The 26040-nt window shown below is 39.8% G+C and overlaps 1 protein-coding gene across 3 annotated transcripts in view; it reads left to right on the top strand.

The window, feature by feature from the left end:
• G2E3 (G2/M-phase specific E3 ubiquitin protein ligase) overlaps nt 1-26040 on the top strand; it is a 66761-nt gene that overhangs the window by 25445 nt on the left and 15276 nt on the right. For all 3 annotated transcript variants that reach the window (XM_056133611.1, XM_056133612.1, XM_056133610.1), the window contains 9 exons: nt 288-389; nt 5817-5941; nt 7643-7808; nt 13390-13496; nt 14299-14415; nt 17985-18109; nt 18212-18341; nt 20977-21284; nt 23570-23751. In XM_056133611.1, the coding sequence (XP_055989586.1) occupies nt 288-389; nt 5817-5941; nt 7643-7808; nt 13390-13496; nt 14299-14415; nt 17985-18109; nt 18212-18341; nt 20977-21284; nt 23570-23751 (1362 nt within the window). The remainder of the gene's footprint in view (nt 1-287; nt 390-5816; nt 5942-7642; nt 7809-13389; nt 13497-14298; nt 14416-17984; nt 18110-18211; nt 18342-20976; nt 21285-23569; nt 23752-26040) is intronic.

Raw genomic sequence — 26040 nt, 5'->3', positions numbered from 1 at the left:
AAATAAAATAATTGAAGACATAGAGCTAGTACAGAGGCTAAGGCACCTGCCTTGCAGGGGCCTACCCCAGTTTGATCCTTCACACCTCATGATCCCATGAACATTGCCCGAGTTGGCCCCAAATCAACGAATATGATTTATCACTGACAGTTAAAGAAGGCAGTTATAAATTAGAAATCATGAAATTTTAGCTTTTCTGTCCACTGTATTGGAATATTTAAGTGTTTTCTATGTTATTCCAAAATAGTTTCTTAGTGTTTATTATCTAATTGAGACTATTTCCATAGTTGATGTCAAGTGGAATTTGGCAAAGAGGTAAAGAAGAAGAAGGGCTTTATGGTTTTCTATTGGAAGACATTCGGAAAGAAGTAAATAGAGCTTCTAAACTGGTAAGTAAATAATTTACTCTTTCTAAATATAAGTTGTCAATACTAGTTAAATGTCTATTAGTTTCTCTAATAGAAAATTAGGATCATTATCACTCTGCTGTATTTCAAACCTTGAATCCTGAGTCAATCTAGCCATTCTGTTTTTGTTACACCCCGTTTCCTGGGTTGGAATGATCAAGTTGAGGTGGAAAGCTCTCAGTTGTGTGAATCAGTAATCTTTGATCTTTGCATCTCTATGACATTGCATGGTTGTTTTCAGTACCTCTACCTGTTCTGTGAAATTTAACCCTTGTTTTATCTAATCTAAGAGAAGATAATTGTGCTCAAGAAATGATTATAGATCTCCACAGGGTCTGAGTCAGAGAATGGAAAGGGATAGAAATGTATTACACACTGTTGTCTCTGTTGGAACAGTTTCATATAATAGGAGGATTCATCATTAGTCTGGGGGGAATGAAGGACTTTCTACTTGAGGAAGTTGAGAAATTAAGGTTGTCTCGTGAACATAGAAGTTGTTTAGGGCTGGACCAATAATACTGTGGGTAAGGTGCTTGCCTGGCATGCAGTCAACCTGGGTTTGATCCTGGGAACCCTATATGGTCCAGAGTCCTCCATGAGTGATTCCTGAGCACCGATCCAGGAGCAAGCCCTAAGCCCTAGGTGAGCCCCTCAAACAAATCAAAAACAGTTGTTAAGACTAATAGGAATTAAAATTCTGAGAAAGGTGCTGAAATATTGAGGTACATAAGTGACCAGAAATTAGTAAGTATCAGAAGGGTGGATGCCATTAGAATCACAATGAGATACATAGTTTCAAAGTTGTTCATGATTTAGTTCAGTCATATAGTGTTCCAAGAATTGTCCCTTCATGAGTGTCTTATTTCTCACCACCACAGACCCTAGTTACCCTCCCCTGCCATCTTTAGGGCAGTGTCTTCTCTCTCTTTGTCTCTCTCTTGTCTGTCTGTCTGTCTCTTCTCTCTCTTCTTCCCTTTCTCCTTCCCTCTCTAATGCGCCCCCCCCCCCCCCCCACCCTTTGGACCTTATGGTTTACAGTGCAGATACTGAAAGATTATTAGGCATCTCCCTTTACCTGCTTTCAACACTTGTCCAGTGTGATCATTTCCAACTGTTATTTTCATGCTGGTCCCTTCTCTATCCTAACTGTCCTTCACCCCCACACTCAATCATTGACCAGTCCTGCTGGCCCCTGTTTTCCCTGGCCTTGGATATTGTCTCATACTTTTTTTTTAAGTATCCCACAAATGAATGCAGTTGTTCTGTATCTGTGTCACTTGTTCTCACTCATTTCACACATGATACTCTGTGATACTACTCTTCATGTCTAACCACTTATAGGCAATTTCATGACTTCCTTTTTCATAGCAGCATAGTATCCCATTTTATAGATATACCATAGTTTCTTTATCCAATTGTCTGTTCTTGGGAACTCGGGTTGTTTGCAGATTCTGGCTATTGTGAATACTGCTGCAAAGTGCAGATGATTTTTCTGCTGCGTGTTTTTGGGCAACCAGTGTATATCCCCAGCAGTGGAATTGCTGGGTTAAATGGGAGCTCAATTCTTAGTTTTTTGAGGAATGAAAGGACCAATTTTAAAACTCTAAAAATAGATTAGTGGCCTACTGTCTGCCTTAGAGAACCAAAATAATGTTCTGGTCTCTATCCTGAGGCATACATATCTTACTCCCACCTCTTATATATGAAAATTAGGGAAGATAGGAAAATAAGCAGCTTCAATAAAGAAGTTTTATATGGGAAGAATGCAGAGGGTTTTAATTTAGGCAAAGATGTAAAGGCAGTTATATAAGATATTCAGGATACAGGAAGATTGACAGTAAAACAGGAGCCCCAGCACACAAGGAAAAACCTTAGAAGAGCAACACAGCTGAATCCTTTGTTGGGTATTATTATGAACATTTGAAAATGCCTTGATGCTAAAGAGGTTTATACATTTGTGATCTTACTAGAATTCCAGGTCAATTTTCTTACTGGGAGAACCTCATTTTGACAAAGTCTAATCTGGCCTGGAGAGACTTGACAGGTCAGCAATTTTATAATGGTCATTTGATGAAGGGTCAAGTGATCATTATAAAAGGTCATATCTAGGGCTCCAAAATGTCTTAATTACCTCTGTATTTTAGAAATGGCTGATTAGTCTAATAGCTTAGTTATACCTTTACATTTCAGTTAATGCGAGCATTTATTTTAGTCATTTCCTAGGTCTCCTATTATAAGTGCCACAAATGGAATCACTTAAAATAGAAATTTATTCTGTTACAATTCTAGAGACCAGAATTTTCAAATCATGCTATGAGGGCCAGAAAGATAGTACAAGGGTTAAAGTGCTTGCTTTGTGTGTGGCCAGTACCAGTTGGATCCCTGACACTGCATATGGTTTCCCGAGTACCATCAGGAATGATTCTGAGCACAGAGCCAGGAATAAGTTCTGAGCACTTCTCGATGTGTCCCAGAAAATAACAAAAACCCAAAAACGATCAGAAGGATTGCTTTCAGATGCTCATGGAAATCCATTCCTTGCTTTTTTCTGAGCTTCTGGTGGCTGCTGGTAACCTTTAGCGTTTCTTGGTTCATAGCAGATTAGCAACAATCCCTGCTTCTCTTCTGTTACTTTCCTTCTTTTTCTAATAAGGACACCAGTTATTTAAGTGCTAGCCCAAATCTCAGTGATCTCATCTTGAGATTGTTTTGGTTTTGATTTTGGGAACACACCCGGCACTACCCAGAGCTTACTCCTTCCTCTACACTCAGGAATTACTTCTGGTACCAACCCCTGTTCGCCACACCTTAATGGAAAGGCAAGCACCTTACTTGTTGTACTGTCGATCCACTTCTCATCTTGAGATTTTTTGCTATAAAGACTATTTCCTGTAAGGCAGTAGAAGAACAAATACAGGATGTTCTCATTATATTTATACAGTTACTGGACAAGGTAATGCAAGATATTAAAGGGAATAACTCGATAGCCCATGACCTCAGAATATAGAAAGGAAGACAGAGAGGGAAAGAAATCGAGGGAGGGTAACAAGAAATTGTTATGGGAAGTAAGGGCTACAGGGGTCCAGGGCTTTGGATTCATCAGTGATGTAGAGGAATGGTATAGTTAAATATCCAAACTGCAGAGTCAGTAACACTAAAAGCAGGAGATCTAACCACAACAACCAGATTTAAAAATGTGCATCAGAATGAAGAGAGTACAGTGGGTAGGGTGCTTGCCTTGCATGCAGCTGATCTGGGTTTGATCCCCAGTACAGCACATTGACCCCTGCGCCCACCAAGAGTGATCCCTAAGTGCAGAGCCAGGGGTAAGACCTTAGCACTGCTGGGGTGTGACCCAAAAATGGTGGGGGGAAATGGCTTGTCATGGAGACAGGCTTGTGGAGAGAACAGGAGAGGGAACTTGGGAACAGTGGTGTAAGCAGCTTGACACTGATGGTGGCAATGGTGCTAGGGCATAGTAATGCCTAAAACTCAATTATGAATAAGTCACTCTGTCTTAATTTTTAAAAATAGACTATTTCCAAGTGAAGTGACATCCATATGTGCCCAGAATTAGTACTTGAACACATATCTTTTGGTAGAGGGATCACTATAGATCGTTTGTCATGTTTTGTTGTTCTTGATATTTCCTAATATGTGTTTTCTATTGAGATTTGAATGAGACTTTTACATATAGCCATTATATTTACAAATGTGGTATAAAATGTCTTATCAGCTATGAAGAATATTGTTTGTGTCCTGTAAAAAATCTAAGCATGTCGAAGGTTGTGTGTTCGTGGGCTCTCTGGGTGGCTGTATCTCACCGCCCGCGTTTGGTGCTCTTGAGCCTCTATGTGTGGCCTGGATCAGGCCGGCTGTTGGCCAAGGGCAGATGAAGGAAGAAACAAGGGCCAGGCCGGTCAATATCAAAGTTTACTCCAGTCTTCTTCACTCCTGTCTCTCCTCTGCCTCCTCCTCTCCTGGGCCCCAATCTGGAACCCCTTCTCCTTCTGGCTCTGACTCTGAATCTCTGGAGCCTGAGCCCTCTCACTTCTGACTCTGCTCTCCAAGCTTACAGTCTTAGTTTATATAGCAATCACGTAAGGCGGTGACACTAAGGTGGGTTGAATATTGACAAATCACAATGAGAGGTAAGACCACTCCTCCAGGAAATTAACTCAAGGATAAAATCTCATCTAAAGAGATTACTCTAGATTACTAGGAAATCCGCTCAAGAGTGGTATCTTAACAAGGGTGTGTTCTTTCCTCAGCTAGTAATCTACTTAAATAGTTGTAGTAAATCTACTTCTAATATTTCTAGCAATGTCATTCTGTGTGAGCACAGTAAGTGATATAAAAATCTCATTATACATTCCGCGATCCTGAGGCCAGGTTAGTCTTCCTAGCCCCAGCAGGGTCCTAGTCTCGTTGTTATTTACTTTTGGATCATGACAGCATTTGTCCATGATCATGCCCTCAACTTATAGTTGAGTATTGTGGTGCTTTGGCCTAGTCCATTTCGATGCCAGGGTAGCTCACAGCTTGCCCTGGGTCCATTCAGTCCCTCGTTGGGACCCTGCTTTTGGGGTGCTAGGAACTAGGGGCAACTGAGTCAAGAAAGCAGATGCCCAGGAGTAAATATTATTCGGAGTCAATCAACTCCCAAGTTACAAAGCATAATACTAACTGTCTTCCTGTGTCCATACAGAAAGGACATTGTTTTAAGGTAAACTATTCAAAAGACATAAGGAGAGGAGAAAGGCAATATTAACTTATAATACAAGTTCCAGTGCCCTGGGATGGGTGTGACCCGATAAACCTAAGCTACCTGAGGAAGGACAAAACAGTGTTATCCTGCAGTGTCCTATCAACATCTTAAGTTCTTGCTAGTTTGAGGGAAGGGACATGTGGGGCCCAGTTATACTCAGCCAGCTCAGCTCAATAGCTAAGTGTGAGGGTCCTCAGTGGTTCCAGTTCCAGGACTCTCCAGTGTGCCCCAGCAGTGCTTTGAGGGGGCCTCCAAGGCTGTTTTGGAGTGGATGCACTCCAAATAAGGGTATTTTTATCAGAATATTAGGGTGGTGAATCATTGATATGTTTGGATTATTTTTCAGTAGAACAAATTTTTGTAATTAAAATAATTTTCAGACTAAATGAGATGGGGCCAGAGTGGGTAGGGCACTTGCCTTGCTTGCAGCTAATCCGGTTTCAATAATAGACATCCCATTTGAGTTAAGTCTCCATTTTTCTGTCAGGACAGAAGTGATCCTTGAGCACAGAGCAGTGGTGGGTGTGGCCCCAGAATAAAATGACGAGCTCAAACTATTTGAGGAAGTTATTTCTGTTATTCTTATAATAGTATTAAAAAATTAAAGCTTGTGGATCCCATTTTGTTATTTTTTTTCCTAGAAATGCAGTGTTTGCAAGAAAAATGGTGCTTCAATAGGATGTGTTGCACCCCGATGTAAAAGAAGTTATCATTTTCCTTGTGGACTCGAGAGAGAATGTATTTTCCAATTCACTGGCAATTTTGCGTGAGTTAATTAACTGTTGTATGTGAATTTTGAAGTTAGAAAATAGATATTATTCTTCCTGCAATATAAATCCTTTGTAAAATTTCTTTCACAGCTGCACTATTATATCCTTTTTCTCTTTTGCTTTATAAAGTTATTTCTGTCTTTAAAGAGCTGTCTTATTTGGAAGGCTGGAGAGATAGTATAGCAGGTAGGATTGAACGCAGCAAACCTGGGTTTGATCTCTCGCTTTCATCATGGTGCATTGAGCCTCTAAGGGTGATTTCTAGTGCTGAGTAGGAGTGACCCTTGAGTATCACCAGATGTAGCACAGTAAAACAAACAAAACCCAAATGTATTGTGGGTGAGAGACTTGGCTCACTGATAAAATACATGCCTTGCATGACCTGGGTTTCATATCTGGCACCACCAAAAAATTTATTTCATCTAGAATGGCCTTACTGATTGATTATTAGCTTTAATTCATAGTCATTGAAAATTTTCACCTCACATAATTCTTAACATTGGTCACTTTTGATCTTATCCTCCATTTTTCTTTCCAAAAACCCACATTATTCATTGAGCACATTGATATTGTGTAAATTTGGTATAGTCCAGAAAAGAAATATTCTTTGAAATATTTATCCAGAAAAATACATGTTCCTGAAATATTTGCTTCTTGAGTCTAACATCAAATATCTAGGTATTAGAGGCTGGTGCACCAGTACAGTGTTAGGGCGTTTGTTTTGCACATGGCCAACCTGGGTTCTATATCTGGTTCCCCAGCACTGCCAGGAGTGATTCCTGAGTCCAGAGCCATAAGTAAGCTCTGATAACTGCTAGTCCAGAGCCACAAGTAAGCTCTGATAACTGTGGCCATGACTGAAAAACAATTAAAAGAAAAAAATCTGGTTATTAGGGCCCTTGGTAGTCCAGTGGATTAGGTATTTGCCTTGTAGGCAGATGATGCAGTTTCAAATCCTGGCACTCAGCATACAGTCCCCCAAACGCCATCAACAGTAACCCCTGAGCTCAGCCAGGTGTAGCTCAAAACTAAACAAAGATTTTATTAATACTGTTTGGTGTTATTTGTGGGATTTTTTCCCCCCTCATTTTTTCCCGTTCTATTTCTTTCAGTCTTAGAGTGCTTGGTCTTTTAAATTTTTAATATTTTTGGTTTCCCAAGCTGTGATTGGGAACACAAAGACAATTACCAGTGAGACTCAGTCAGGGCCTCTGAGTCCCATCAGTGCTGGGGCTCCCCCTGATGGTGCTTGTGGTAGGTGTGTGGAGCCCCCCCACAGGCCAGGGACCAAACCCTCTGTCTCCCAGGCACCTCAGAGCTTATATTTATTTGACTATTGCTTAGTTAAAAGAAAGAAGACAAAACTACTATTTTAGAAAACACAAATGGAAAAATAGTTGTAATTTAGTTTGCATTTTACTTTGTGATTAAATAATTTTGCTTGTTTTGCACTGTTGACTGCTGCAATGGTATGTATACCTTGTTGCTAACATTAGGTAGAATTTGTAGCATTTTATTTACTCAGATTCTATTAGGTAAAACAAGGTGTACATTTTAAAGTTCTGTTTTTTTGTGTTAGGTTTTATGATGATTTATGTTTTCTTTTATAAGTTATGAGAGAATTTTCTTTTAAATGTCAATTATAATATCAGATTTGTGCTTTCCTATTTTTAAATATTTGTAACTTATATTTTTAGGTCATTCTGTTGGCACCATCGACCTGTTCAGATGATTACAGCTACTAGTTACAGAGACTCCTTACCATGTACCATTTGCTTGGAATTTATTGAACCTATTCCAACTTACAGTGTGTTACGCAGCCCTTGTTGTAAGAATGCTTGGTTTCATAGAGACTGTTTACAGGTAAGATGCTTTAAAGGGGTTTCCTAAAATTTTGATCCCAGGGCCTCACACATGCAAGGTTTGTGCAGTGTTGATGAGCTATATTTTTGACCTTTAGTTTATATTAGAATTGACTTATTTTAGCTTTCATACTTATAACCCATTTTTGTTCATTTTCCTTTTTTAAGAAAAAGTTTTTGGTCTTCGGTCATGCGCCAGCAATTCCCAGAACTTATTTCTGGCTCTGTGCTCAGTGATTGAATCCTGGTCAGAGGCCTGCAAGGCAAAATGCTCTACCTGCTATACTGCCACACCAGGTCCTGTAGCAGCTTTTAAAAACAGCTTTATTTAAATTTTACATATAAAGCATACTCTTTTGATGTACATTTTATATTTTGTACATCCGTTAGGATACCATGCTGTTTTGTTTTTGTTCTCTCTCATTTTGGGGGCACACCTAGAGAGTGGAGTGGGGGGGGTGCTCTCCAAGCATGCTCAGAGACCATGCATTGCCAGGGAATGACTTCAGCATGTAAAACATGCACTCCAACCCTTTGAGCTATATTATTCCTGGCACTAGAATATTACCATCTAATGTCTACAACTAAAATATTTAGATGGATTTACCTAAGCATTGTGTTTCAGAGTGAGTATCACTGTATCATTGTCATCCTGTTGATCATTTGCTTGAGCAGGCGCCAGTAACATCTTCATTCATCCAGCCCTGAGATTTTAGCAGCCTTTCCTTACTCGTCCTTCCCAACGAGTAAGGGAAGGCTCTTACAGGGTCGGGGGAATGAGACCCGTTATTGTTAGTGTTTTTGGCATATGGAATACACCACGGGGAGCTTGCCAGGTTCTGCCTGGAGCAATAGCATAGCTGATGGGGCGTTTGCCTTAGTTTCGATTCCCAGCATCCCATGTGATCCGAGCACTGCCAGGAGTAACCCCTGTGCATCTCTGGGTGTGACCCAAAAGGCAAAATAATAATAATAATGATAATGATAATGATAATAATAATCATCCCTCTTCACAGTGAGTACAGATTAAAATTCCCAACTTTTACGCATTTAAGCTAGAAAATCAAGACACGTAAGTTAAAAATTTTATTAAGCTGAGATATATAAATGATCATAGACCTTTGTTTTGTAGACTTTGTAGAAGCTAGTAATACTTTCTAATGACTTCTGGACAAAAAATGAATTATTAGGGTTAGAGCTATAGTACAGTGGTTAGGGCGCTTGCCTTGCATGCGGCTAAGCTGGTTCCAATCCTTGGCATCCCATATGGTCCCTTAAACGCTGCCTGGAGAAGTTCCTGAGCATTACCAGGTGTGACCCAGAAAAAAAAAAAAAGAAAACAAAAACAAAAAAATAAAGAAATAAAAATATTGATTCTTTGAGAACCACCTTTGTATACCATACCTGATGTGAGCTATTCAAGTATATGAAATAGGACATTAAACACATTTTTTTTTTGTTTTTAATTTAGAAAATACTTGAGGGGCTGACAAAATAGTACAGTCGGTAAGGCACTTGCCTTGAGTGTGGCCCAAAAACAAAAATAAAATGGAAATGAAACTTTTAAGAAGAACTCAGCTTTCAGTGCATCAAATATGTGATATAATATGCATATGTAGTCTCTGGGTCTTGGCCGTTGATGGGATTACACGGCGCTGAGGGGCAGTTGGTGGGTGTAATGCCTACAAAGAGGAAGATGGGAGATCTGGGTGGAGGAGGTCCAGTCCCAATCTGAGCAGGCTTGGAGATCTACGCCCTGGGTCCCGCACACCTGGGTTCCTCTGCCAGTTCCTCCATGGAACCCACCAACTGCCCCTGGCGCCGTGTAATCCCATCAACCGCCAAGACCCAGAGACTATAAAACCCTGCTCTCAGAAGAGAACAGTGCAGAGTCTCCTGCCTCCGTGCCTGGCTGTCGTCAGCAGGGCCCCTTGGAGGAGGGTGGGTTGAGTTTTCCTTCCCACCCGAGCAGAGCCCCGGCAGCTGAAGACCTCTGGTTCCAACCACAGCCGTGCTTAAGACCACTCTCCACACGTTTGAATGAGCTTCACACATGAAGGAACTGGCAGAGGAACCCAGGTGTCCGGGACCTGGGGCATTCATCTCCAAGCCTCCTTGGATTGGGACTGGGCCTCCTCCACCCAGATCTTCCATCTTCCACTATGTAGGCGTTACACCCTCCAACTGCCCTCCCCCACCCCCACACCCTTCCCGGCCGCTGTGTCATCCCATCAATGGCCAAGACCCAGAGACTATAAAACCCTGCTCCTGGAAGTGCGTGGCCACATTTGTGGCCGTGTGTTATCTTATTATCCAGTTCTCACTCTTGAGAACCTGGCAGGCTACCAAAAGTATCCTGCCCACACGGCAAAGTTTGGCAAACTCCCCGTGGCGTATTCAGTATGCCAAAAACCAGTAACAATGATGGGTCTCATTCTCCCTGAAAGAGCCTGAAAGAGCCTCGAATGTGGCACTTCTTAAAATCTCAGAGCTAGGATGAAGGAGACGTTACTGGGACCTGCTCAAGGCAATCGATAAACAACAGGATGACAGTGATACTGTGATGCATATGTAAAACCAAATGGTAATCAGTAGAATGCCAAATAACAAGGATTTGCTTAAGTTTATGACTGGATTTTAAAGTTTGGCTTTTATTATTGCTTAGTAAAATAAAAATTGTTTACAAATTATCTGCATTTTTTAAATTTAAGTTAGAGGATACTTTTTTATTTTATGTAGGAGTACTGCTATTTCTTCAGCCATTGATTAAGCTGATTGAATTTGGCATGAACTCCACGTTACTTTTTTTTTATTCAGTATGTTAATTTGATTTTATTATTTTTTTATTACTATTTTTTAATCACTGTGAGATACAGTTACCAAGCTTTCCTGTTTGAGTTTCAGTCATACAATGATCGGTCACCCAACCCTCCACCAGTGCACATTTTCCAACACCCAGAACCCCAGTATTCCTCCATCTCATCGCTCCCTCTGCCTCTATGGCAGACAATCTCCCCATACTCTCTTTTGTATTGCTTGTTATGAATAGCATAAGATGATGTGTGGCCGCAAGAGTAGCCACGTGTTTCTGGAATTGAAGAAATCTCTGCAGTGAGCTGCTTGATTCGGAGATTCTTTTGTGTGTCTCTGGATCATGGCTTTTAAGGAGCTTAAGTCACAGCCAGAGGTAGTTTGTGGGTGTGACCTCCAGGGTCCTGTGGGGGGGGGGGGGGCGATGAGAGGGACCAGCCCATCCTCTATCCCTTGAAGCCTGGAGTTTGCTGTCACCGTGTACCTGCACTTCTCATTGGGTTCTGGAAGTTGGTGGCCACTGAGGTTTTTATGGGGCAGGTGCAAGGACAACGCCTGCCCCCATCTGAGGCACCCTCAGTGAAGTTCGGCCTGGCTTAAAGTCCAGAGGTATCTCTGCAGCAAGATGCTCGGTTTGGAGATTCTTTTGTGTGTCTCTGGATCATGGCCCTTGTTTCCATCTTTTCCAGAGAAATAAACTATTGGCATATGCCCTGCAGGGTGCGCCCGCTTGCCTGCATTGCGCTGCAGCACTCACCCGAACTGCGACTTTTGATCTCTTGAGATTTGTGGGTCTCTGAAATAAGGACAATAAATGAGCATTTATAGCTGAGCCGGAGGTGGTGTGTGGCTGTGGCTCCCATATACCTAACTTTTGACAGTTTAATTTCTTGGTGAACTTGGCCCCAAGTTGTTGGGCTCCTGCCAAAGGCACAGTGGCAATTTTGGGGTATCAGGAAGTCTGAAGGCACCATCAGGCTGTTGATGCACTCGTTCCGCAGGTAACCTGCTGGCGGCACCATACCCCCAGAAGACACATTTTTATTTCAATAAAGTCCTTAGTGACTAATGGTAGTTGAGCAATAAAGCTTAATTACTTTGTTTTTTGTATGAACCTTGAACTTTAGAATTATTCAGTTAATGGAATCTATTTTGTTGGATAAATTTTAGAAATTCTTACAAAGTATAATGTGTAAGAGAATTCAGGAAGTACAATTCATAAACAGTATCATGAGGTGCATTATCTTTGCTTCTTGAGGAAAAAGTTCATAAGAGAATCTTTATAAAAAAGTAATTTTCTTAAGGATTCAATTTTTAGTATTTGTTGCAAATGTACTACCTGGTTAATTTTGTAATCTTATTTTCAAGATAAACATTGTGTCTCATTTATATTTATAATGAAACAGGTGTTCTACACTTGGACCTAGTATTTGTAGGTTTTTATCTATAAGCATGCTGAAAATGCAGAGTTTCTGTCATTAAAAAATTGAAATATTAGTGAACAATTTGAGTTTGGTTTATGTAAGTATATAAAATCACAGCCCCAGGGACACTGATTATATAAATATCAATAGACATGTATTTGATTGCTTCTAAGTTACTTGATTGATTACTTAGTTTATTAGATAAGACAGGGCTAATTCTTGAGTTTTATTCTATAAAGAGCTCAAATGACGTGATATTAGAATTTCTCTTTCTCTTTTTTTTTGTGTGGGGGGTGTATGCGGAGAATGACTGTCCAGAGGTTATGTCTGGCTTTATCTTTTATCTGGCTGTTCCAGGTTAGTGCTCGGCTCATGCTTGGGAGGCACCATTTGGTGATTGAACCGAGGATTTTTCTGTGCAAAGCATGAACTTCAACCTATTGAGCTATCTCCTTTTTAGTTTCTTTGGGGCAGGGGGCGGCAGGGGTGAATGGGTGGTTGGGCTCCACCTGACTGTGCTCAGGGCTTACTCCTGGCTCTTCATTCAGGTATCACACCTTATGGGAGTGATCACATGCACATGCGCAAGTACCTCTGGAGCCCAATAACTGCCTCTTCAGCCCCTCTAGCCCTAGTATTCTAGAATCTAGAATTCTAGAATCTAGAATTCTATTATACTAGCTGCAATCTGCCCTATCTATCAGGGCTGCTTAAACTTTTACCAGCATTTCTGCAACACTTCTTAACAACCCCATATTTTATATGAATCTCAATATATAAAAATAGGTATTTTGTGTAAATCACATTTACTGATACTAAATCTTAAATTTAAGACTAATCATTTGTGACCCCACTGCATAAAGGATCTCAACCCACATTTTAAGAAGCTAGATTCTAGGGGTTGGAAAGATAAAACACTGAGTAGGGCACTTGCCTTGCATAAAGGTGTCCCAGATGATGTCCTGGACCTGTATGTTTCCCTATGCACCTCTGGGTATGGCTCTAAACCAACAATCACCCTCCTCCTCCTACAAAAAGGGGGAAAATGCTTTAAATTGTAATACCTGAAGGAAAAATGGTGTGAATCTATAAATTTATTTAATATAAGAGAAATTTACAGAGTAGAATGAGAGTGATGAGTGGTTAAACAAATTCAATTAAGATCAGTATATGTTGGAATTTTTTGAGGAGCAACCAATGAATATCAAAGAAATGATTTTTTCACTATATGTTATTCTCACTATTCTTGTTCAGTTTTGAATTTCTCCATTTTTTTTAGCTTTCTTTTATAACTTGATTGCTTTTTCATTCAGTTTCTAACAATGGGTTTCCTCTTTTCCCCTATAGGTTCAAGCAATAAATGCAGGAATGTTTTTCTTTAGGTGCACGATATGCAATAATACTGATGTATTTCAGAAGGAGATGTTGAGAATGGGAATTCATATTCCTGAAAAGTGAGTGAGATTTAGCTTTTTTTTAACATATAAAGATGTTTTAAATATTGGCTTTAATTGCAGAGGATATGGTATACATGTTTGTGATTACGTGATGGTGGGCAAGCAGACACTTAAAATTGGAAAAGGTAAAATTTCCCTGCCTTCTTTTTCTTCCTCATCATTATTATATTATTGAGAACAGGAGCTATGACTTAAATACACCACTTTTTGATTTATAATCTCTTTTTCTTTTCTTTTTTGGGCCACACCCTGCATGGTCAGGGGTTACTCCTGGCTCTGCACTTAGGAGTTAACTGGTGGGCATGAAGAACCATAAGGGAAGCTAGTGATTGAACTCAGGTTAGCTACGTGCAAGGCAAATGCCCTACCCTCTGTACTCTTGCTCTGGCTGCTGATTTATAACCCCTTGGGGAAAAAAAAAGAAAACTCAGTTGTTTCAGTTTATACATAAGTATGATAGTCTTCAAAATAGTATGCATAAATTATCCCAGAGAATCAGCATAAGGTTTAAAATGTAAGAGTTTTTTAATTTAAGGACTTCAGAAATAATGGTGCTAAAATTGAAATTTGAAAGTGAACTATTAGGAAAAGTGTAGGTTTTAGGATATTCTGCTTAATTTTTCTTTAACTCTTAAAAATTCAGAGTACATACAGGAAAAAGGACATGAGTAGATTTATATGTTAAAGATTTATCTTTAAAAATTTGAATTCTTCATCAGTAAAAGGTTTTTATCTTAAATTTATTACTGATCCTTTTTGTAACATTTTAGATAAACTATGTTATTTGCTTTATTTGCAGAGATGCTTCTTGGGAATTAGAGGAAAATGCTTATCAAGAGCTTCTGCAGCACTATGAGAGATGTGATGTCCGAAGATGTCGTTGCAAAGAAGGGCGAGACTATAGTATGCCTGATAGGTATTTCAAGAAATTCATTTATGCTCACAGTTTAGTTGAGGTCTAACTTGAGAAAGTAGATTTTCTAGTTATTCAGTACTCTTGGGCTCTCTAATTAGAGATGCTAAGTATAAAATTATTTGTAACTATAAGAAATCATTGTAACTAAATAGTTTTTAGCTTATTTTTGAGTTGTATTTTCATGAAGCTCTATTTTCTAGAGCTATGTGTGTGGTAGCCGCTAGAGACATTCTGATCTCTTATTTCAAATGGAGAAGTGTTTTATCAAAGACTTCTCTTTGTTTGTTTGTTTTTGGGCCACCTGGCTCTGCGTTCAGGAACCTCTCCTGGCAGTTTTTAGGGGACCATATGGGATGCTGGAGATTGAACCCAGGTCAGCTGCATGCAAGGCTAGCACCTTATCCACTGTACTATCTCTCTGAGCCCTCAAAGACTTGCTTTCAGTTAAAGTGTACTATTAGAAAATAAACAAGTATTCTCCTTAATGTCCTAGAGATTGTGAGTTCAGGAAAGGGTATGATAGGCTTGGTTTCTACCAAAGCATCTTTTGTTGGCTTCACATGTTTGTTTATATCCTATTCATAAGGGATCAAATCAAACTGGAATAGGGTTAATGAATAAAGCCTTATTTGTCTGATCTCTTTAAAGGCCCTGATTCCAAATATAGTTATAATTTTAGGTCCTAGGGATTTAGACTTCAACATGAATATTGTGGAAACAAATTTACCCCATGATAGTAAGGAAAAGAATATAAATGTTATATTAAATCTTTTTTCTTTTCTTTTTTATCTTTCTTTGTTGTTGTTGTTGTTGTTTTAGGGCATGCCCATAGATGCTCAGAGCACTCAGGGATCACTCCTGTCAGTGCTCGGGTATAATATGGGGTGCTGGGGATCAAACCTGGGTTGGGGCATGCAAAGGCAAATGCTTTACTCACTATGCTATTCTCGTCCCCAGGTGTCATGTTAAATTTTTGTACTGATTACATATCAGACAAAATGGTAGTATTTTGAAAATACTCAAATTTATTTCATATATTTAAAAAAAATTGTTACTTGAAAATTTTAATTTACATTTGATTTCTGCTTGATGCTGTTCTCTTCCAGGAGTTGGGTTTTATAGTCTCTGGGTCTTGGCCGTTGATGGGAACCACCTGGCGCCGGAAGCGGCTGGTGGGTGTAACGCCTACCTACTGGAAGATGGGGGATCTGGGTGGAGAGGGCCCAGTTCTGATCCGAGCAGGCTTGGAAATCTCAGCCCCCGGACCCACATGCCTGGGTTCCCCTGCCGGTTCCTTCATGCATGCTTGTCCAGACGTGTGGAGAGTGGTCTCGGCATGGCTGTGGCTGGTTCTGGAGATCTTTGGCTTCTGGGGCTCTGCTCGGGGCAGGGAGGGAAACTCAACCTGCCCACCTCCGAGGGACCCCGGTGAGGACAGCCAGGTGCGGGGGCATGAGACTCTGCCATGCATGAAGGAACCGGCAGAGGAACCGAGGCATGTGGGTCCTGGGGCTGAGATCTCCAAGCCTGCTCGGATCGGGACTGGGCCTTCTCCACGCAGATCCCCCATCTTCCAGTAGGTAGGTGTTCCACCCACCAGCTGCTGCGCCCGCCAGGTGGTTCCCATCAATGGCCAAGACTCAGAGACTATAAAACCCAGCTCCTGGAAGCACATGGCCGCATTTGTGGCTGCGCGACGTCTTATCTCATTTTTACTTTGGAGAACCCAGCAGGCTACCGAAAGTATCCTGCCCATACGGCAGAGTCTGGCAAACTTCCTGTGTTGTACTCAGTATGCCAAATACCAGTGACAATGATAGGTCTCATTCTCCTAGCCCTGAAAGAGAATTGAATATGACTCTTTTAACGGGTAGGGTGTTCGCCTTACAAGCGGCCAACATGGCCGACCCGAGTTCAATTCCTCCGCTCCTCTCGGAGAGCCCGGCAAGCTACCGAGAGTATTCGATATGCCAGACACAGTAACAACAAAGTCTCCAATGGAAGCGTTACTGGGCCCACTTGAGCAAATCGACGATCAACGGGAGGGCCTTTACCTTTACCTTTACCTTTACCTTTACCTATTAAAATCTCAGGGCTAGGAAGAAGGAGACATTACTGGTGCCTGCTCGAGGCAATTGACGAACAACAGGATGATCGTGACCGTGATCGTTCTATTTGATGTCACTGGTCTAGAGGCTAGTTTAGTCTAGCAGTGTTTTTGATATCTATAGAAAAGATTTGACATTTTATACTTATTGCTTTTATAATGTCCATAGATAATGGCTCTAATTTTGTCAACGATCATTTTCTGTCTGTACATTATAATGTTTTGTATATAAGAATCAAGTGTATCTTTTGGAGGTAGAGATCACAAAGTAACATCCAGCTTTGTGAACATTTATGTAGGTTTTAATAATAAAATATGTTTATTAATTTTATTTATGTAGGTTTTAATAATAAAAATATGTTTATTAATTTTGGGTCTCTCCAGTTCTTGGGGGCCTAGATACCATTGTTAGAGCTCCTTAGCTCGGAAGTGCTGGAATTGGGTGATGCATTCCAGAGACTGAACTAGCGGGCCACTGTGCAAGGCAAACACTCCATCCCTTTGAGCTCTCTCCTTTATCCCTATAGATTTTTATCTGATTGAGCAATTTGACATGCATGCCAGACAGAATATTGGGAGTCTTCTTGTCGAATATGACTTGACTGAATGCGAACTATGAATTGAGAACTCAGAGGAGTCTTAACCAGCTTTGAATGTTTCCTCTAGGCAGTTCTACCCATTCCTTTCTCCCTATTCTGGGCTGTATTTTCCTATCAGTCTCTTGTTACAGCATAATTGGTGTTTTTAAAATTTTCTTTGTTATTAATCTAAAAATTATTTTAAGGATAGTCTTCTTATTTTAAGATGTCAGATCTTGCCTGTATTGGTTTGGGAAGTCTATTATTCATTTATAAACAATAATAATGCTCCTCAAATCTTATGCTGAGGAACAGATGAAATCTGGTATATAAGTTGTGTTTAGTAAAGTGCTTTAATATTCCAAGAAGTGATTTATTGATGTTGATATTCTTAAAATTCATTTCAGGCTTTTTTCAAAATTTTTATTTATTTTAACTATTTTTTCTTTATGGTTCTGTCATCCCAATTGGTAGTTATGGATCTCCCTTTCTCTCTCATCCGAGTGATAGGAAGGCAGTTTTGCTGAAGACTGAATGGGGTAGGAGCATTGGCCTAAAGTCAGGAACACAGTTGACAGGCTTGATTTGTATGACTTTACCTCTCTGTGCTTTCTGGTGTGACTATGCCTGCAGGTGTACACTGACATTTTAGTTCAGGCATTTGAAATTAGACATTTATTTAGAGGAGGTGGTTCAAAGCAATGAAAGTGAAAAAAGTACAGGAAAAAAAAAGTGTATCAAAGCAGATACTATTTTCCCTTATTTGGTACAAGTGTGTGTGTCTCTGAGAGATAAAGTTGGGGGTAAAGTTGGGAGTGACAATAAAGCCTATAGTGGGATTATAATTACAAAAATGTGAAATCTCCTTCTCTTAATGTCCTCAGCGAATGGGAAATAAAGCGCTGTCAGTGTTGTGGTTCTAGTGGAACCCATTTAGCATGTTCCTCACTACGATCATGGGAACAGAACTGGGAGTGTTTGGACTGTAGAGCTATTATCTACAATTCAGGTAATATTTCTGTAACAGAAAAAATGTTTTCATTCAAATGTTACTTAGGAGTTCCTTCTATTTATATTTCTCTTATGCTAACATTGAGTTTTAAATCTGCAGGGGAGTTTCGAAAAGCTAAAAAACATTCTTTAGTTGGTTCTAATAATGTGTCAATCACTGATTGTCTGTTGGAAGAATCAGCACCTAAATTACCCAGACAGTCACCTGGATCCCAGCGTAAAGATCTGAGGTGTGTAATTTGATTGGAGAAAAATAAAATAATGTGTTTTGAGAAAAGTATGTCAGAAAGTATCTGTATGCATTTAGAATATCACTTAGAATATTATCTTACCTTTTAGCTTTCTGGAAAAGAATTTCCAACTGCAGATAGCAGCATTTGACTATAAAGCCAATGTAACCATCATTTTAAAAAGACAACAAGACAGAACTGAATATAAAATAGCATGTTGCATTACAAGTTGAATGTGAAATAATACAGATTTTCAGAGTAATTTAAAGATATCTAAAAATGCTTAAAATGTTACTTGCTTATAGAGTGCCAGGTAGGAAATTAAAATATCAAGAATACCATGTTACTTGAAGGCATTTAATTTAATATCAACCTGTTTTATGTTGAAAGCACTTTCTTAATATATTTATAATCAGTATCTAAAGTCTAAGTGTGAGTTCTTTAGAATGACCAAATTAGGATTATTAAAGCTTATTTCCATACAATAAGAGCTACATAAAACTTAAACATTTAACACCCGAATTATATCATTGTGCACTAGCTTAGCTGACACAAGAATTTTATGTAGCTTTGCAAGAGTTTGTAGAACTTGTTTCAGCCAATAATGAGAAAACACAAAAATTAACATTAGCAGGCATGACGAAGTACTTTTTTGTTAAATAATGGTACCAGTTAAAACTTAGGAAAAGAAAAAATAAGTTTAATGAAAGTACTTGGTAACTGTATTTGCTTGTCAAAGTGGAATTAGGAAGGGTGCTCTTTAAAATAGTGAAGAATTTATGTTTTAAAGTAGTATTTGTATTAGCTCATAGTTTGTCACATATTTTTAAGAATATTTTAAGTATCAGCAAAATATGCGCACATTTTATTTGGGACATTTTTAATATTTAGGTCTCAAAAATAATATATGGGAAAGTCACATTCCTTGGTTCAGCATTAACATACCATCATATTCTGGAACATTAGCATCTGCATTTCAGATGAACCATACAGGAGCAAGAACTCACTCTCTTCTGTCACTGTCACTGTCACTGTCACTGTCCTCCTGTTGTTCATCGATTTGCTCGAGTGGGCCCACTAACGTCTCCATTGTGAGACTTGTTGTTACTGTGATTGGCATATCGAATATGTCACGGGTAGCTTGCCAGGCTTTGCCGCGTGGCGAGATACTCTCGGTAGCTTGCTGGGCTCTCCGAGAGGGGCGGAGGAATCGAACTCGGGTCGGCCATGTTGGCTGCATGCAAGGCAAATGCCCTACCCACTGTGCTATCATTCCAGCCCCACCCTTCTATATAGCAGGTTTATTTCTGAAAGTTTATCTCATTTCTAAAGAACTTTGATTTCCTTCAACTTGGGTTTCAAATTAAGTAAGGGACTTTATGAAGAAAAACATAAAACACGGTGGTGAATTGTAATACCTTAGATGGGGGAAAATTTGTGATTGATGTAGAACATTTTTATGGTGGGGGTGGGAATTAGACATAATGCCTCACCTCTGGGAGACAGGCACACTACTACTGAACTACATCCCAGTTCTGGGATATTAAATGATGATTCAGAGCTGAAGGAGAGATTATAGCAGTTAGGTTTTGTCTTGTACATGTCCAACCTACGTTCCCACCCTGGCGTCCCCTTAGCACTTCCAGGAGTGATTCCTGAGTGCAGAGCCAGGAGTATCCTGATTGTGCATGCACAGTCTCCCCTCCCCCCCCAAAAAAAGTTGATTCATGGACAGAATAGTTTAGAATATACTAATTCCAATTACAGATAGAGAAACTGAGGGCAGAGAGCATCTGAGTACGCAAATTCCTGGAGGTCTTAAGCCTCAGATTACTGAGACTCAGAGGTTCTGATGCTTTGTATCTACTATGGGAATTCGTAATAAAAAGTATTTCAAATATGTTTTCAGATGCTGCTGCTGTTATCTTGAAGACCACACTAAGAAATTACAGTTTTAAACTAAGGTGCTATTAAAAGGGCTATAAATTCTGCTTGTCTAATAATGGCTGTAGTTTTAATTAAAATTATATAGCTCTAATAATAATTTTTAAAAAATGCATTTTATAGTCTCAAAACTAGTTTACATAGTAACAGACTGCTTTTGCTCTATATAAAATAAGATAAAATTAAGTAGGCATGTTATAACCCTTTGTCAGGAAGATGACAATTTGCATTTCTGATTCAAATCTATTAGATTAGTAATTTTAATTTGCTAGGTGGGGAAAGGGAATCCCCACTTTCTTCTTTTCTTTTTTTTTTTTTTTTTTTGGCTTTTGGTTCACACCTAGCATTGTTCAGGGGTTTCTCCTGGCTCTGCACTCAGGAATTATTCCTGGCAGTGCTCAGGGACCCTGTGAGATGCTTGGGATTAAACCTGGTTCAGCTGCATGTAAGCCAAACACCCTATCTGCTGTACTATTGCTCCGCCCCCCAGAATCCTCACTTTCAAACTAATATTATCCAACAACTGATTTTGGTTCTGGTTGCTGCTATTATCTTCTTTTGAGTGGGAGTTGGGGAAGAATTTCCTCTAAACCTTTTCTTTTTTCTTTTTCTGTTTTCTATTGGCTATGTATTTGTTGTGTCAGAGTCATTTAGAGTACATATTACTGTGTTTTAAATTCATGTTTTATAGGCAAAGCAGCAAATTTAGAAGAGACGTTTCAGCTGTATTATTAGAATTAGGATTCCAGATAAAGAAGAAAAAGAGAACATTATTTATCAATAAAGACAATATCTGGAATAGTGCATTAGAAGGATTCAGAAATCGAACTTTCAATCCTGCAAGTGCTATTGAAATAGCATATGTTAATAAAGAAGATAGTTTTGGAGGAGAACATCCTGGATCAAAGCAAGAATTCTTAAGTCTCTTAATGCAGCATCTTGAGAACTCACCACTATTTGAAGGATCCCTGGCAAAGAATCTGTCTCTAAATTCTAAAGGTATTTATTCATTATTTTCCATTCTCCCACACGGCAGAGCCTGGCAAGCTCCCTGGCATATTCCATAAGCCAAAAACAGTAACAACAAGTCTCACAATGGAGACCCTACTGGTACTTGCTGGAGCAAATTGATAAACAACAAACAATGAGAGGACAGCGTTACAGTGTTTATTTTCCATTCTGAGTAAACTAGTAACAACAAGTCTCACAATGGAGATATTACTGCGCCCACTGAGCACCTGGATGAACAACGGGAGGACAGTGCTACAGTGTTGAGTAAACCATATGTAAAGAAATGCAGCTAGTTAGAATGCATTATATTCAACCCTGTGATTAGAATGGTTTAGTAAGTCTTTGCTAACACTGATAAAAATCACAGAAAATGGGAGTGGGAAGAGAACTCTTAAAAATAAATTTTTTACTGAAACATTTTTACTTAAAAATAACCTGTGGAATACTATGCAGCTATCAGGGAAAGTGAAGTCATGATTAGGGTTATATAGATAGACACGGAGAGTATCATGCTGAGTGAAATATAGTCAGAGGGAGAGTTCTGACTATGGAACAGAATAATGGTACTCATTTGTGGGGTATTAAAACAAACAAAAATAACATAGTAAGAAATAGTAAGAAAATAACACAAAAATAACATAGTAAGAAATAGTAAGAAAATAACACCCCAAAACAGTGGAAACCAGGGCCAGGAGATCTGATCCATGATAGGAAACATACCACAAAGGGGTAGGGAAAGTGCAGTTAGGAATGAGAAGGCACCACTATGACAATGATAGTTGTTAATGATCACTCTGGACAGGAACTGAGTGCTGAAAGGAGGTATAGGGATATACATGATGTCCTTTCAGTATTAGTATTGCAAAACACAGTGCCCTCCCTCCTTCCCTTCTCCCCTCTATCCCCTCCCTCCTTTTAATTTGGGGCACCTCCCAAGCTGTGCTCAGGGATCCCAGGGAGCATTACTAGATTAGGAACAGCCTGCTGCAGTTCAAGTAGCACTGCAATAACCTGCAGTGCTACTTGAACCCTTGTGCCAGCAACCACCAGGGCCAGCATGAGGGTGTTTGGGGGCGGGGGCCTAAAGGACTGTGCCGTTGATGCTCATGGAAGCAGGGTTAAGTGCATGCAAGGCATGTGCCCTAATCCCTGTACTCTCTTCCTCAGCCCCATGTAAGTTTAATTGTTATTTGAACCACACCCATTGATTCTCAGGATCATTCCTAGAGGGTTTGGGGGCCATACGGAATGCTAGGTTCGAACTGAGGTCGTCTTAGTGCAAGGCAAGCACCTTACCCACCATATACTATCAAAAAATACTTTACATAATAAGTATTTTGAGGCCTGAAGAGATAACATAGCAGGTAAAGGTTCAATCCCTGGCACCCAAAATGGTTCCTTGAGCCCCTCCAGGAGTAAAGCCCTGATCACTTGCAGGTATGGCCCCCAAACAAACAAAAATACATAATAATAAAAGTATTTATTACACACTTCTGATGCAGCACTTGCACTTTTATTGTAGTGGGAAACTAAAATGCTTGTGGGCCAGGATTGTAATCAACTGAAACAGTGCCAAGGATCCTCCTACTGCCTTTGCACCCACAGCACAGGCAGACATTCTACCATTTGAGTCATGACTTCAAGTTACTAACTGTGTATCTGAATACTTTTGAAAAGCATAAGATTAAACTTTCATGTACTTAGTGAAAAAATAGAAACTAAAATACATGCACAAAAACAATAAAGAATGTGTATACTGCTTGTTATGGTGGTAGAATTATAGATAGGTGTTTATTTTTTTAGTTTGTTTGGTTGTTGGTGGCAGGTGTTGGGGGATGGATGACACCCTACAAGGCTTGGGTTACTTTTGCCTCGACACTCAGGAATCACTACTGGCGGTGCTGAGGGCTTAGGATGATGGGGATCAAACCTGGGCTGGCCACATGTAATTCAAATGCCCTACGTGTCCTGTTAATCAGTCCCAGATTATAGGTGGCTTTTTGTTTTGTATATTTTAAGTTTCCCCGTTAGTACTTAGGTTCCTAAGTACTAATTCCTGATCAGCTGTGCAGACCAATAGGTTGTTTGTATTGAAAATAACAATTTTTAATATCTTAGGTGAAGGCTAGACATGGTTGTAGTTTTAATTAATTAGTAATTTTATGCTTAGGTGATGCTAAATGATTTGTTTCTTATTTAATTTACGTACTTTTTGTATATGATGTATATGTTATAATCAGTGTACTTGATGTATTTTTTGTCTGTATTTGCAGCACTGAAAGAGAATCTTTACTATGAAGCTGGCAAAATGCTTGCAATTTCTTTAGTTCACGGTGGTCCTTCACCTGGTTTTTTTTCTAATACTCTGTTCAACTGCCTTGCTTATGGACCAGAGAAAACTCGACCAATTTTAGATGATGTTTCAGACTTTGATGTGGCACAGATCATAATCAGGGTAAGAAATGTTGCTGTATTAGTAAGTACAACATTTTATTTGTATTTGAATATAATGAATGGATCTGCAGTATAACAGTGATGCTTTTGATACTCTGCAGAGTGTTTCTGTTTACCGGCAGAATTTTTAAAATCAGTTAAGAAATAGATATATTGGGAAGGGGAGGGTTGGGGAAACATTAAAATAACTAGCATTCCAGATATTCAAAATTTATAAAACCTGTTGGACAATATAACCTCTGTATGATGTCTGATTGCCTTAAGTCCTATACAAGTTGCATATTATTGTCAAAATGCCAAAAGATATCTGTCTATTTGTTAATAATTTGGAAATAGGTAATCAAAGCCATCTGGCTTTTCTTTAACACAATTCCCGGAGTGAGTGAGTTACATGGCCCTTTTAGGGATTTCTGTAAAGATATGGGGTAATGGGTCATACCTTGTGAAGCCTGAGCTCAGAGCCAGGAGTAAACCCTGAGCATCACTGGGTATGGCCTAAAAAATGAATGAGCCAAAAAATTGGAGGAACTTCTAATGACTTGTGTTGAACAAACGTAGTCAATATGTCTCTCTTAGCATCATGACTATTAAAAAGCAAAAAAAATTAGCTTGTGATGTTGAAAAATAAACCTGTCCCACCCAGCTTTCGTGTTGAATTACTTTCTAATTCTGTTGTAGTTGAAATGATTGAGGAATCATTTGTTACACAGTGAAGTTCAGTGGTGAGATTGCAGGAGTTTGTGATAAATTTTGGAAAATAATTAGCTAATTGTAGAGGAAGGTTAATTTCCATAGTAAATCTTTAGTTTGGGTTGAAGACTTCTTAACCTGGAAACAATCACTTAATCACTTAACTTCCCGTTAGTCATCAATTTGCTCGAGCGGGCGTCAGTAACGTCTCCATTTGTCCCTGTTGCGTGCTAGTGTAGCCCAATGGGATCTGTTCGCTCCGGGAACATGAAGGGCCTCAAACCGATCGTTCATGATCTTGACGAAGAAGTCTGACCATCTGGTAGGTGGGCGGCCACGTGGTCTTTTGACATCCCGTGGAATCCAGTCGGTAACAGCTCTAGTCCAGCGGGTCCAGAAAGCGTCCTGAAGTGTGGCGACGGCTGGGTAGTGGAAGTAGTGTCGATAGTGGAAGTCTGCCAGTGGGGTATTTATCTGGGTAGGGTGGGTCTCCTGTGCGCAATTCGATCCCTGGGTGGTTGATGGAAGCAGACAGGGCAGGGTAGGGTGGGGCTCCTGATTAGAATCCCTTTGTCACCTGTGGTTGGTGGGAGCAAGCAGAGAAGCTCTGTCCCTGGGTCCGCCGAGCCTGGAGTCCAAGGTCTCAGGGAGTTCCGCTTATCTTGTTCTGTGGGTCTTCAGTCGTGCGTGAGTCTTGGCGGGAGCTGCCACGCGGGTCCGGAAAGCGTCCTGAAGTGTGGCGACGCCTGGGTAGTGGAAGTAGTGTCGACAACCTGGAAACAAGTGCTTTGAAAACATAATTGCGTTTACAGACTGTTAATCTAGTACTAGGTTTCAAGCTTTAAAAGATAGGAGTGAGAGTCTTGCTTAGGTACTATTGCAAAAAGAGATTAAAGCCCTTTGTGATCTGGCATAGTGGGCCTCCTAGGCCTTTTTCTTTCTTTTCTTTTCTTTTCTAATGTAGCACAGCTATTTATTCAGCCATTGATGAAGCTGATTGAAATGGTCATGAACTGCACATTACTTTTTTTATTTTTTAATTTTATAAGTTTACATTCAATATTCAAACACCAATCCCACCACCATTACACCTTCCCACCACCAAATTCGGGATGTTTCCATCCCAAACCCCAATCCTTGTCCCAAAGCACATCCCAAATAATATATTTCGGATTGTCTGTTATGAAGAACTGCTGAACATGCTTATATAAAAGTGTTCATATAGGAAACAGTGTGAAGATTGTTCTATTTTGGCAGGAGCCAATAAGACATTCTATAGGATATCACTAACATGTTGTTAAAGTTTGGATGATGTGAGCTTTGGTATATATATCTGAAAATAAGTATATGTGCATATACATATTTCCCTCTATGATTTTTTGCCTGCTATCTGAACCCCACCCGTTGTGATGTAGTAATTATGGAGAATGGGTAGGGAGTGCTTTATGATGTGTCACGCAGCCACGGTTCAGGAATATGTTTACTCATTATGTGAGGCTCATTCTGCGCATGTGGGATGTGGGGAGCAGCCTTGAGCATGGCAGCAGCTGGATTGTAGAGGTTTTTGGCTGCTGGAGCTGGGTCCCTTGGGACGGGGCAG

This window comes from Sorex fumeus, unplaced genomic scaffold (genome assembly GCF_029834395.1).
Source record: "Sorex fumeus unplaced genomic scaffold, SorFum_2.1 ptg000098l, whole genome shotgun sequence".
NCBI lineage: Eukaryota > Metazoa > Chordata > Mammalia > Eulipotyphla > Soricidae > Sorex > Sorex fumeus.
Note: the sequence above shows the minus strand (reverse complement) of the source record. Positions and strands in the feature narration are given on the sequence as shown.